General features: G+C 43.4%; 1 protein-coding gene across 3 annotated transcripts in view; it reads right to left on the bottom strand.

The window, feature by feature from the left end:
* SPECC1L (sperm antigen with calponin homology and coiled-coil domains 1 like) overlaps positions 1–13,342 on the bottom strand; it is a 126,372-nt gene that overhangs the window by 109,533 nt on the left and 3,497 nt on the right. The window contains exon 1 of one of the 3 annotated variants that reach the window (XM_075897996.2): positions 8,587–8,718. The exons of the other annotated variants lie outside the window; for them this stretch is intronic. Within the exon in view, the coding sequence (XP_075754111.2) occupies positions 8,587–8,714 (128 nt within the window). The 5' untranslated portion in view covers positions 8,715–8,718. Of the gene's footprint in view, positions 1–8,586; positions 8,719–13,342 lie in introns of those variants that run through there. 3 annotated transcript variants of the gene reach the window in all.

Below are 13,342 nucleotides of genomic sequence, written 5' to 3' on the forward strand. Positions count from 1 at the left end.
CTACACTCACCAACCCAAAAAAACCCCACTCAGCTGGGCAGGTTCACACATACATATTGCCCTAAATTGGGTTTGTTTACAGATAACTGAAGGGTGATTAAACCTTACTGAAGTTGGTAAGTATGAAAAGAAGAAGAAGAAGAAAAAAAAAAGGTTTTATCTTGCTTAGGGGTGGACGACAATTTTTTGCCAGGGGCCACTTCAAAAATTTCTGAAGTACAGTAAAACTCCGATGGTCCAGCACTCCTGATGGTCCGGCACCCCTGATGGTCCGGCACCATCAGGAACCAGAAGTGCTCTGGGCAGCCGGACCATTGGAGCTGCTCTGCCCCCGGCTTCCCCAATTCAGCCGCTGCTAAAATTGACCAGCAGCTGAATCGGGGAAACTGGGGGCAGAGCTGCTGGACTGCTGCTGGATAGGTCCCGTAGCGCTGCCCCTCGGTGCTGCGGGACCAACCCGGCAGCATCCCAGCTGTCCCCGATTCAGCCACCGCTGAAACTGACCAGCGGCTGACTACGGGAAGCCGGGAGCAGAGCAGCTCTGCCTCAGGCTTCCCAGAGTCAGCCACTGGTCAGTTTCAGCGGCAGTTGACTTGGGGACGCCTGGGGCAGAGCAGCTGGGGTGGTGCCGGGCTGGTCCGGTAGCGCCACCCCTTGGTGCTGTGGGACCAACCCAGCAGCACTCCAGCTGCTCTGCCCCAGGCATCCCCAAGAGCAAATATGGTGCTGCCGGGTTGATCTCGCATCCCGCCCATACCACCCTAGACCCCTCATAGCCCCCCCTTCCAATAGTCCAGCATATCTGATAATCTGGCACCCCCTAGATCCTAAAGGTGCCAGATTATCGGAAGTTTACTGTAGCCCCAAGCAGCCCTGGAAGGGGTAGGGCCAGGATACTTTCCTGCTTCCCCACCCAGAGAATGATTGGTCGGGGGGAGGGAAAGTGAGAGCACCTTTGCCTCCCCCAGAGGTTCCTCCTAGGCACCCGTACCCGTGGCAAAGGGAGGAGACTTCACATGCTCTGTCTCTACCTGCAGGTCAATTAAGGCTTGGGGGTGGGAGAGTGTACGAACCCTCCTCCCACTCTGCCAGGAGCACATGGTGCTTCTAAGCACCATGCACTCCTTACAGGGTGTAGGAAATTTCATGTGCTCCTGGCAGGGTGTAGGAAACTTCACATACTCCTCCCACCCCCAGGCTCTAATTGGCCTGGGGGCATGAGAGCGGCAGGGCCCCCACAAGCCAGATCAACCCACTTGGCAGGCTGGATCTGTCCTGCAGAGGCCCCTTTTCCTACCCCGATCTAGCTAATAACAATACCTTCTTTATAAATGGGGTAAGGGGTTCCCAAAAACATACAGCAAGTAAGCATCAAACTGAGGAATAGTACACATATCTTTTGACTTCTAGGCTGAGACCTAATGCACAACGCTATAGGACAAGTCATTCAACCTTTCAGAGACTATCCTTTTTATAACATGGGCCTAATATTTTACACATTGCATCTTTCAAATTCAAAGTACTAAACAAAGGAGGGTAAACCTGAAAAAAAATTTCTAGATAGTGTAAGTGTCTCAGATGCTACCATACGAGACTGAGGCATTCCATCATTACAGATGAACTACTATTACAGCTGAATATGCGGTTCTGTTCCTATTTCTACTCTGAGTTTCCTTTAAGAAACTGGGCAAATTTAAATGAGACCTGAAGCATGAAGGGATAGTAAAGTGGACTAAGGATATATTCCTCTGTTCTTCAGCAGCAGCACAAAGGGCCAAGAGGAGACTCAGCCTTAGAGGAAAGAAAAGATCACCTTACAGTTAAGAGAATTATCCTTGCTAATTCTGAATTATATAAGCAGGACAGAATGAAACAGCAGTGAAAGGTATAAGAGAATTAAGCCAATTGTAATATCTTAATGTTTGTCAAAAAGAGCAAAACAGAATTTAGAGTTGCCCTCCATCCAATAGTTATCTTTCTTAAGTGCTACATCATCATTAAGATACTACAAAGGAAATGTGATGGCATAGCTTCTAAAAGCTAAATCCATAATAAAGTATACACACTCATCAAGACTGATATTTAAGTCTTTACCTACTCATTAAGAAAAGACACTCATGTTGAGCCAAGATATAAAAACGTTCAATAGTGGTTAATCAGGTAACCATGTAACCACTGAAAATTCTCAGTGGTTACTCACTGAAGGCTCTGAAGTACAGGCAGTCCCCGGGTTACGTACAAGATAGGGACTGTAGGTTTGTTCTTAAGTTGAATTTGTATGTAAGTCGGAAATGGTACATATTGTAGGGGAAACTCTAGCCAAACATTTCTCCAGAGCTCAGTTTTATTCTCCCACACCTCACTTCCCTCAGTCCTTTATTCTCAAGCTGAGGTGTCTGCTGAGAAAAGCCGCTTCGCATCTCCCTGGTCTGCTGGGGGGAAGCAGCTAGTGCGGGGTTGCCTCACCCCGTTTGTAAGTAGGGATCCGATGTAAGTCGGATCCATGTAACCCGGGGACTGCCTCTATAAAGTCTATACGACAGAGCTCCCAGTGCACAGTGGCAGCTGGCTCCCTGGGAACTCATGCACACCAGCAGCTGCTTCCTGACACATACTGGCTCCCGGCTGCCATCCCAGCATTGCAGACGCTGATATAGGGATGTTAAATTGCAAATAATTGACTAATCGAATAATGGATGCATTTTGCATCGCCTATTTGACTAGTCAATAGGGTGTCTCCACCTTTGGCTGTTTCTACACTTTAAAGGTAAAAGTGCCACATGGAGCCCAGGACCAGTTGGGGACTCCACATGGTACTGCTGCTTTGAAACATCATGGAACCAGACTCTGGGAGGCATTGTTGCTTTGAAATGCTGGGAGGAGCCTGATGCCAGGCTTCCCCAGAGGGTCTGGCCCCAGGCTCCATGCAGCACTGTTGCTTTGAAGTACTCCCCTCCTCTCCCTTGCTGACTCTTTTTGATAGAGGGACCAAGGGGCAGGGAGGGAAGCAACTAGTCCACCATCTTGTCGACTATCCTTCACATCCTTACTCTTATAGAGCCAAGAGCCAAGCGCATGGGGTAGCAGCCAGCTCTCCAAGAGCAGAGTGGGGACACTGTGTGTAATCATTAATGGAACTGATAAGTCTGGGCTTATTGGTTAACAGTTTAAATGGTTATACTATTACATCCCCTAATATAAAAATGCTTTGCAAGAGTCTATTTGCTTTTTCTTTGCGATGAGGGGGCGGGGAGGGGGAAATAGATGTGAGCCGATTACTTTTTGTTCACATGACAATTAAAAGCAAGCAAACAAACTTGTCCTGATCAATTTGTGGCAACACAGCATGACCATGACATCTAAAAAGTAGGCCTTACAACATGGGCTTTTCCAAAGAAAATTTGATTCCACTGACAATTCCCTCGTAGCATGAGGATATTTACCCTATGACTTTGTTTCCTACCTGTGGGACATCACTAACAGAGGGTTATTTGTTTAGGAAAAGCAAAGCCAAATGTAAATGAGAAAGGGAGTGCTGCTAACAGAGTCAGGAGATAAAGAGAATCCTCTTACTTTAACTAAGCATCCATAGGGTAATATTTGTTATCAAACTTCAGGGACTGTTTGCTGAATAAAGATTACCAATGGAACCTAGTAATTCAAGAAAGAGTACAACCCTAACATGTAACTCAAAAAAGGACAAACTTTACTGATCATTTTTGTATATTTCAGTTTGGACTTAAGATTTAAAGTTTTAGCGTTGTCCTTCGTACAAGAATATGTTGAACACTTTACTCCCTCCCACCCCAAAATAGAGGAAATTCCATATCACAGCTTTTAAAGAATGACCCATGTGTCAAAAGCAATATCTGCTTTTAATTAAGAATGAAACTTGCTTTACATTTAAACAAAGAGTTCTAAGAATTTCAAACTTAGCCAAAAGAGTTTAAGACTGTTTTCAGACAGCCAAAGGTTTATTTTACACTGACAAAAGTAGCTCCTCTATATAGGAGTGCAAAAAGGGAAAGAAAAATAACTTCATTCTTTCATTGTTTAATTAAGAAACCATCAACCTCTGTCATATTGATTACATAAGGTCTTAATTCATTTGTAATGAACAGTGATTCACACAATGATCAAAGTAACTTTTTAGATTAGACATCAGTAATGTTGTGTGTTCCCTTTTTTAAACACAAAATTACTAACAACCACTTCAATTGTCTAAGATAGTTATTCAGATGTCTAGGGTTTTTTACCATGAACAAAAATGTAAAGAGCAAAATTTAGCATTTCAACTCTAGAGAATGAGTGGTAAAAAAGTGCATGCTGATTTATATTTATCAATTTGTGCCAGAAGGTTTGGTGTGACTGAAATTTTACAAATAGATACAAGAAGTGTTGCAAAATTAACATACATTCATTATGAAAACATTACACTTAAGATTTTAGCTATACTGGCAATTTTTGTTGATGAAAAGTGTCTTTTGTTGACCATACTGCACAAGCATTCACATTGCAACAACTTCTTGTCAAGAACACCACCAGTTTGTCGACAAAAATCTAGCTTCATGAAGGACTTTATCCTTTTCTCCCTCCCTGTGTTGTCAAACATGCAGTGTAGACACCTTGGGGTGTTTTGTCTCTGATTCTGGCTTCCAGGAAGAGGCCAACAATTCCCAACCTGCAACTCTAGTCAGCAATTTTAATTCCACTACCATGTAAACCAGCTACCCACTCTGCCGCCTTGCAAGATCCACAACATTTAAATCCCATTTCTTGCTACCTAAGCACCTGGACCCTCACTGCAGGCTGGCTTATCAGGCATAGGCACTGGCAATACATGGCCATCACACCGAATGTTCTGGACTGCTACAGAACTGTTGTATCTGATCAGCGCATAGGTAGACAAGTCTGTCCAGTCCCAGCTCCGAGTGACCGATAGAACTGGGACACATTTCTCGAGTCCCTGTGTAAAGAGGAGTATGAGCAGGACATAGGACAGTGCAGCACAAAGAATAAAGAACTTAGACAAACCTATCAGAAGGCAGGAAATTGAATGGATAGGTTGGAAAAAGGATTTGTAAATGAAATATTAACATTGAGTGCCACATTGTAACAGACTCCTTTTTGTGCATGGTGCTGAACTTGAAAGTCCTGCCATGTAATGTAATGCATTGTAGAGGCTGCAACAGATAAGGAAGCAACCTAGAAAAAAAGTGGGAAGATTTGGTTTGAAAAGCACTACATCAATTAGTGAGTGAATTTATATGTCAGGAAAACGTCTCGGAAAGGGAGCTGTAGAATGACAAAAACATCCAAGCCTTCAGCAGGCAGGCCACAGAATACATGATCAGGGTGTTGGAGGAACAGAGAGAGATCCTAGTGTTTAGTGAAGCAGCACAGTGAAGCCAACACAGGTTCTTCCCTTTATGGCAGATTCAAAATTCTGTCCAGCAACCCCTCTTTTATGCCCTCACATTCCCTTTCCCTCTGAGGTTCTCATTTTCTCTACCTCTCTCCAAGTGTGATGATGATACCTGGACCTACACACATTTGTAAATTGTATGTAACCCTTTGCCAGCTCCTCCCTTACCAGCTGTTGAGAGTGCTTGGTGTTTTTTCTGATGAATAAAGACATATTTCTAAAAAAATCTTAGAACTGTTAATTACTGTTCAAAACAGTCTCAGACTAGTCACTGATTCCAGGTGCAGGCTTTTAAGGCATGTTCCCAGCTATGTGCAGCATGGAAGCCACTGGCACAGAGGTTTATTTCAGTGCTCCTCATTTACAAAGTCTCCATGTTAACAGCAACTCTTTGAGCTTCTCTGACAGCTCTAAGTCTGGTTGCTCAAACTCTGCAACCACACTTGGGTGGCTTTTTTAGGCCATTTCTGTATGTCAATATTAGTTTCCTTGACAGAAGTTTCACTGTAGTCATACCTTAAGTCTTAGCAATGAAGCCAAGTTTAAAAAGTGAATGTAAGGAACGTGGGTGTATATCACCTAAATATTCTTGTTTTAGATGCTGTAAAGTAATCAGATTCTTAGATGTTAGAAGTGCCTCATCCCACCCTGTTTTCTGTGCAGTAAGAGATCCTAACATCTAATCTGTTTATAGGATTTTTTTTAAGTTACTAGGGAGCTATGCCCCCTGTGCTTGCCAATCCCCCTGTTGTGGGGGGTAGGCAACCCCGGCTTTCCTCCTGGCCATCTCCTCCACCAGCCAAGGCCTCTTCTCCCTCCCTCTCTGCTGTGACCCAACAGTAACTAATAGCCAGGCAGCAGCACACACTAGACCCAGCTCCAACCATGGTGTGCGCCAGGCCTGGCTCCCAGGCCCAGTTTTCCCCCCTTGCGTGCCAGAAGGGCCTGGACCTGAGCTGCGCTGGCCCAGTTTTCCCAACTGGAATGTTCTGCTGGGAGGGATCAGGCCCGAGCCATGCCAGGCCCTGCTTTCCTCCAGCCACTGAGAAGGGGAGGGAAAGGCTGGGACAGTAGGCAGCCCAGGCCTCCACATGGGCTTTCAGAAGGGCCAGGCTGAGGGGAGGTGGGGCATATTCTTGTGGGACACAGAGTGATGTGATGATGTCACTCATCCCACAAGGAAAAAAAAACTTTATAGGTACAGTAAGATAATTTACACCCATACTAAAATTTCTCTGTTTTCTTCTGGGAAGTTTTCTCTGTAGTTTATTTGGGAAATAATGTTGGTTAGGTACAAAAAGTAAGAATAGGGATGTTAAAAAGTCATTAGGTAACTGTGTAACCATTAAAAAAAAAAAATCATAGCATGGTGGCAGCTCCCCAGGAGCCCATGTTTGCCAAGAGCTAGCTTTTAAGCCAACCCGGAGCCACTCTCCCAGGGAGCTGGCTGCTGCCTGATACTATGGGCTCCAATACAGAGCCAGCAGTGTGGTGTGCTAGCCAGCTCCCTGGGAGCTGGCATATAAGGTTATTATAATGGATAAGCTGATGCTTGTCAGTCAACTGTTTGAACAGTTACACTGTTACATCCCTAATTAACTGAAGCTTCCAGGGGTAGCCGAGTTAGTCTGTACAGGATAAACTTAAACAAATACTCTTTAGTCTTTAGGAACTGATACATCAGGCAGAAAGAAAAATCCAAAGTAGTTATTGTCACCTCACAGGAGACTATAACTGTGTGCAATTAACAAATTAAGACTAGGGATGATAACTAACATGCATTTGTGTAAACATGTAACTGCTAATAGCAGTTACACGTTTACAAGTGGGGGGCAGGCAGGAGCCAGTACTTGTGTGGAGCTGGTTTCCTGTGGATACTGGCTCCTGCCTACACCCCAAACTGCAGCCTGACTATCAAAGAAAGCAGTATGGGGATTGGGGCCAGGCGGCTCCATAGGAGCTGTCCCCTCTGAGCACTGTCCCCATGCTGCTGCCTCTGTGGGAGGCAGCAAAGTGCAGGGGGAGGGAGACACTGCATGTTAAAATCCCTAGTTAAGAAGCCAGATTATTATCAGAAGCTGCTCAGACATAGCAGCCAAACATCATCTGAAAGTTGTATTAAATAATAAATGTTCCCCAATAGTAAATTAATTTTAATTTAAATTAGACCAAAACAGATTAAGAACTTTCCTTGTGGCTGACTGGTGGCATAATTATGTATTTAATCTTTACAGCCAAGTTTTCTTCATTTTAAATTTATTACTAAATTTAAAATTTCAGAGCAATCAAAACACTCAAACACATGCTCAATATTATCCACATGATTTTTCCCCATAAAAACAGGAGTTCTCACATTAGTTATGCTACACACTTAAGCATTTGTAGGATTAGAACCAATGTTTGCTAGTTAGAATACAAGGGTGCAAGAGGCCAAATAAAGAACAGAATTTCTAAACAGAAGTATAGTAAAAGATTCCTTGTTTTAAAGAGTAAAAAGCAGCCCCAAAAAACTCCTTTTGAAAACATAAAAGAAAAAGCAAGTCACCTACAAGTACTAACATTTATTTACATTTAAAATGGTAACAGAGACCTATTGAATGCTCTAAGCACGTTAAGGATGTAAAATCCTGTTTAGTTACCATATATAAGCAGTCAAATCCATTTGTTCAAAAGCCAATGCCTCCCCACCACATTTAAAAAAAAATGTAAAAATAGCAAAAACTGGTTTAGGAATATAAGCAAGTAGTTGTAGTTGAGTCACTACTTGACTAATTGCTCCTCCCCCCCTTGCTGCCTCTGTATCAGAAGTAACAAGGGAGGGAGGGGGGAGCCAGAGCCAGTGCTGGGGGGATGGCAGCTTAAAAGCAGGTTCCCCCAGCACCATCTCTGCAGGGGGCAAGGGAGGCAAAGGCACAGTGGGGGAACAGCATGAGCAAATCCAAGACGCTGAGCCTCTGCTTTTTAAATGCAGTAAGAGCCTGGAGACTCTTATTACATTTAAAAAAAACAGAACTGCAGCGAACCCCCTTAACTATTTGATTAGCTTCTAAACACTATTTAACATCCTTAGACCTGATCATAAGCTGACTATATTGGCAGTTTGCAAACTTTTGGTTCCAGCTCATCAGCGTAAGCCACTGGCACAGAGAAATTTTATTTACCTGGAGTGTCTGCAGGTACGGAGCCTCTCAGCTCCCACTGGTTGCTGTTTGTTGTTCCCAGGCAATGGGAGCTGCAAGCAGCAGCATGGGCCAAGAAACACGCTGGCATAACTTCCTGTCACTCTCATTGACCTGGAACAGTGAACAGTAACAACTGGGAGCTGAGGGACAACGTGCCTGCTGACAATCCAGGTATATAAAACATCCCAGCACACCAATTCCTAGCCTAGCAGGGCAGATTGCTGAAGTTTACTATCCTCCCCCCTGCACAAGTTTTAAAAAAAGGTAAAACAATGACCCATAAGCTGACTCCTGCTCACCACTGCATCATTTTTACCAAAAAACTAGGCTTATGATCAAGTATATACTAGGAATGTGATCAGTTAGTAGACTACACTATAAGCAAAAGCTTATAAGTTAAAGCTATAGACCTGTTCTTCCCCCCCCCCCCCCTCCGTTTTGTTTTTTTGGACCACAGAACCCTTTCAAACTTTGAAAAATTTCAAGGAACCCCTACAGCCAGGAAAAAACATTTGTCAAGAAAAAACAAAAACAAATCCCAAGCACATAGAGCAGGCTTCCAGTATACCACAATTAGTAGTAATAAGATGCTAAATATGGTCATGAGATCTCCATTCATTGTAATTGAACATATTTAAAAAAAAAAAAAAATCACATTAAATGTGTACAAAAAAGAGCTAAAAAATAATGTGAATTATACTGACTGTTTTCAAGGCGAAGAGTGGTTTTTCTTCTTTTCTTGGCCAATTCTTTTTATATGTGGTTTAATACTAGAAAGTTGGATTCGTATATCTGGTGCAGCATTCAGTTGATTTCTGTATTGCGTTTTTATTGCTGCATAGTTCGAGAACCCAGTTTCACACAAGTATGTGCTTGCAAAGGGTAACAACTGACGAATTGCGCGTCTTGATAAAGATGAATATTCTTGATTGACATAAGTCACCCCAAAATGTAATCAGAGAAACATCTTTATATTTTTGTATTAATTGGCCATCTGAAGCAATTTCACTTAGTTTTTCTACACAAGATTATGAAAACCTGACTGGCTTTTCTGTTAAACTTAATGGATTTCTAATCCAATTATTGTCGTCATTTATGGTTGGAAAATAATGATTGTGTATCACTCGCGGAGATGATCTGCAATGTCACTGCTAATATCTTCATCAAGTTTGCATTCATTTTCCTCAAGGAAATCATTCCAGGGTGGCAAACAATCCAAATTATTTTGTCCTACAGAGGAGATCCAAAACTAGCTTCCGAGACAATGACAAAATTTTAATCTTTTGCATTAAAAATATTTACATTCTTTCATTGCAGCAACAGATTTACTTCATGTAGTTTTGTAAAGAGGTCTGCAAGGTACACAACTCTCGATAACCACAAAAAGTTAGTTAAATGATCAGACAGTTGGAATTTGTGATCAAATATGCGGAGAGCTCATGACACAACTCAAATAATCTAACCAGCACTTTGCCTTGCGATAGCCACCTGACTTCTGTATGCAGAAGCAGGGCTGTGTGCTGACTAGCCATATCTTCACACATAATTTTGAACAGTCTTGATTGTAATGGTTGAGTTTTTATATAATCATCTGTACTGCTTCGCCCAACACATTTTTAAGAGGGAGAAATATTCTTAACTACCAGAGCATGTCTGTGGAGAATGCAATGACTGCTGGTGCAATTTGGTGCTACATTTTTTATTCGCATTACAGCACCAGCCACTGTTCCTACCATTGCTTTGGCACCATCACTGCGCACATCAATACGTTTTTCCCAGCTTATTTCATGTGTTTTCATAAAGTTATCAATACAATTCTCACCAGTCATATTGGTTTGCAAAAATTCACATAAAAGTCAGTCTTCAATGGAACTATCATCATCATCATACTGGACAAATACAAGCAAAACTGCAAGACCTGCAACATCAGTGGACTCGTCTAATTGTAATGCATATGCATCACATAAATGCAGCCGAAAAATAAGCAGCAAGATAGTGAATACGACGTGTGACAGTATTGTTTGATAGTGACACGGCTTCAACTTTTTGACAAGACTCCTGATCCAACATACACATTACAATATCTTTTGCACATGGTGTTTTTTTTTAAATGAGTGATTCCATAATAGTGTGTGCTTCTCCGGCGTGCGATATACGATAGCTAACTTTATAAGATGCCTCTGTTGCATTTTTATTATCAGATTTGGCAATTTTTTAATCAAGGGTATGTCTAGACTACAGGCTTTTGTTGACAGATTCATGTCGACAAAGCAGCTTGCTTTGTTGACAGAACTGGATGTAGTCTAGACGCTCTTTGTCGACAGTGAGCGTAGACATAAAGGACGGTGTATACAATAATGCCTTCTGTCGACAAGACATTATTCCTCACAGAATAAGGTTTACTGCTGTTGACAAAACTGCCGAGTTCTGTTGACGTTATGTCGACAGAACTCAGCAGTAGTGTAGATGCAGGTATAGTTTTGTCGACAAAAGTCCTCTTTTGTCAACAAAACCCTGTAGTCTAGGCACACCCCAAGAGTTGACTTTTTTTCAAGTGATTCAAGCTTCTACTTAAAAAAAACTAATGTATTTATCTTTGTACTCTGAATGATTTGTTTCAAAATGTCTTTGCAATTTAGCAGGTACTAAACAACTATTAGATCATATTTTGTTGCACAGTACACACTGGGCACCCGGAGCATCTTCATTTCCATTGCTTGTGAATTCAACTGACAAATAGTCCTCACAATACCTGAGTTTATTAGTCGGCTGTAATTTTTCATAATTAAACTTGAACTGCCTCAGTATTTTCCTTGTTGGTTTCAGTAAAAATATGGGAGCTTGAAGTACTCACTTTTCTCTTTAAAGTTCCTTTTTTTAAAATCAAAGATCCATGGGAATTTTGATATTAATTTGTATTCTTAAAGTCACACACAGGAGCCATGTGTCCTCACAGTGTGTGTGAAGGAGCAGAAATCACCATAGTGAGTAAAGGATTTCCGGTGTTCCACTCACTGATAGTATCCCCCCTTCTCCTCCTCCCCCCATCCTTTACCAAGGGACCTAGCAGCAGCTACAGCTGCTTGTCCATCTTCTCCCGGATCAACCCAACATTCCTCCCCCCATCCCCTGCTGCTTTTAGCAAGGCAGCTGCTAGGTCCCTTGGTAAAAGCAGAGCAACAGCAGGGGATGGGGAGGGTGTCTGAAATCCCAGCTGGGAACCAGAGAAGCCAGCATCTTTGCGCACCAGGCTCCTCTGTCTCTTTAAGGGGGAGGGAGCATTCAGATTCTCACGGAACCCTTACTTTCACTTTACGGAATCCCAAGGTTCCGCGGAGCACCATTTGGGAAACGCTGCTATAGACAACATGCATTCCACCCCCTGCATTAAATTTTTTAGCAGGCTGGCCAGCTATGGCTCTGCATTTAAAGTGTATTAGGACCTAGGCAGGGGGCAGGTAGCTCGCCTCAGTTCCAGCCCATACCAGGTCCAGGAGCTCAGACCCACCACCAGTTTTTAAACTGGCTCCCCTCATGAACCAGCTCCCGTATGGCATCCCATGCTGCTGCCTCTGATACAGAGGCTGCAGCACAGAGTGGCAGGGGGCTCCTCGGGAGTAAGGCCAGAGTGCACTGGCTGCTGGGCCCAGCCCCAGGGACTATGGAATAGCTGACTAACCAAAAAGAATTCATGGGATTACTCAACTATTCAATTAACCCATTATTTAACATCTCTAGTATATGAGGGATGTGAACAAGTAGTTGACAAGACCAGAATTTCCCCAATTTTTATTTGGCCATAGAACCCTTTTCAGTTTGAAAGTATCAGAGGGGTAGCCGTGTTAGTATGACTCTGCAAAAGCGGTGAGGAGTCCTGTGGCACCTTATAGACTAAGTGAAGTGTTGGAGCATGAGCTTTCGTGGGCAAAGACCCACTTCGTCATGCATCTGACAAAATGGGTCTTTGCCCACAAAAACTTATGCTCCAACACTTCAGTTAGTCTATAAGGTGTCACAGGATTCCTCGCCGCTTTTTCAGTTTGAAAGAATTTCAATCAATCCCTAGGGGTTACTAGAGTAAAGTTTGTCAAGCAAAAATTGGGAGACACTGGACCATATGATTAACTGATACGCCTAAGCTTATTGGTTAATTTAGTCAACTACACATATTTCTCTCCCCCACCCCTTGCTGCCTCTCTCAGCAACAGCAGGGGGATGGCAGGAGCTGGTGCTGGGGGAGGGGGGAGGGGGCAGGGAGTCGACTTAAAAGCTGGTCTTCCAGCACTAGCTCTAGAGTTCTGCCTATCCCCCTGCATTGCTGCAGTGAGAGGGGAGGGGAAGGGAAGAAGGAGTGAACTAGGGGAGGCTGCTATGAAGCAGCCCCTGTCTACAACAGGCCTTGGCTTGCCGCAGTCAGAGGCTGCTTCATAGCCGCAGCCTGTTTGCAGGGAGTCCGAGCTCCTCACAGACAGAGGCTGCTGCCCTACATTTTCAGCAGTTACACATTTATATATGGGGGATAGGCAAGAGCTGGCACTTGCAGAGAGCCATCTTAAAGGGAGGTCAATGTGTAGTGGAGTACACAGTTAACTAATGAGCCCGGGCTGATCCACTAACCCTCTAGTTATATACAGTTCCCCACCACTACTGAGGCAGCAGCGTGGGGTGGGGAGGGGATCAGGCCAGGAGCTGATACTCATGGGGAACCAGCTTAAAACCAGGCTTTGGCCTTCCC

This window comes from Pelodiscus sinensis, chromosome Z (assembly GCF_052426305.1).
Source record: "Pelodiscus sinensis isolate ZL-2025 chromosome Z, ASM5242630v1, whole genome shotgun sequence".
NCBI classification, from domain to species: Eukaryota; Metazoa; Chordata; order Testudines; family Trionychidae; genus Pelodiscus; species Pelodiscus sinensis.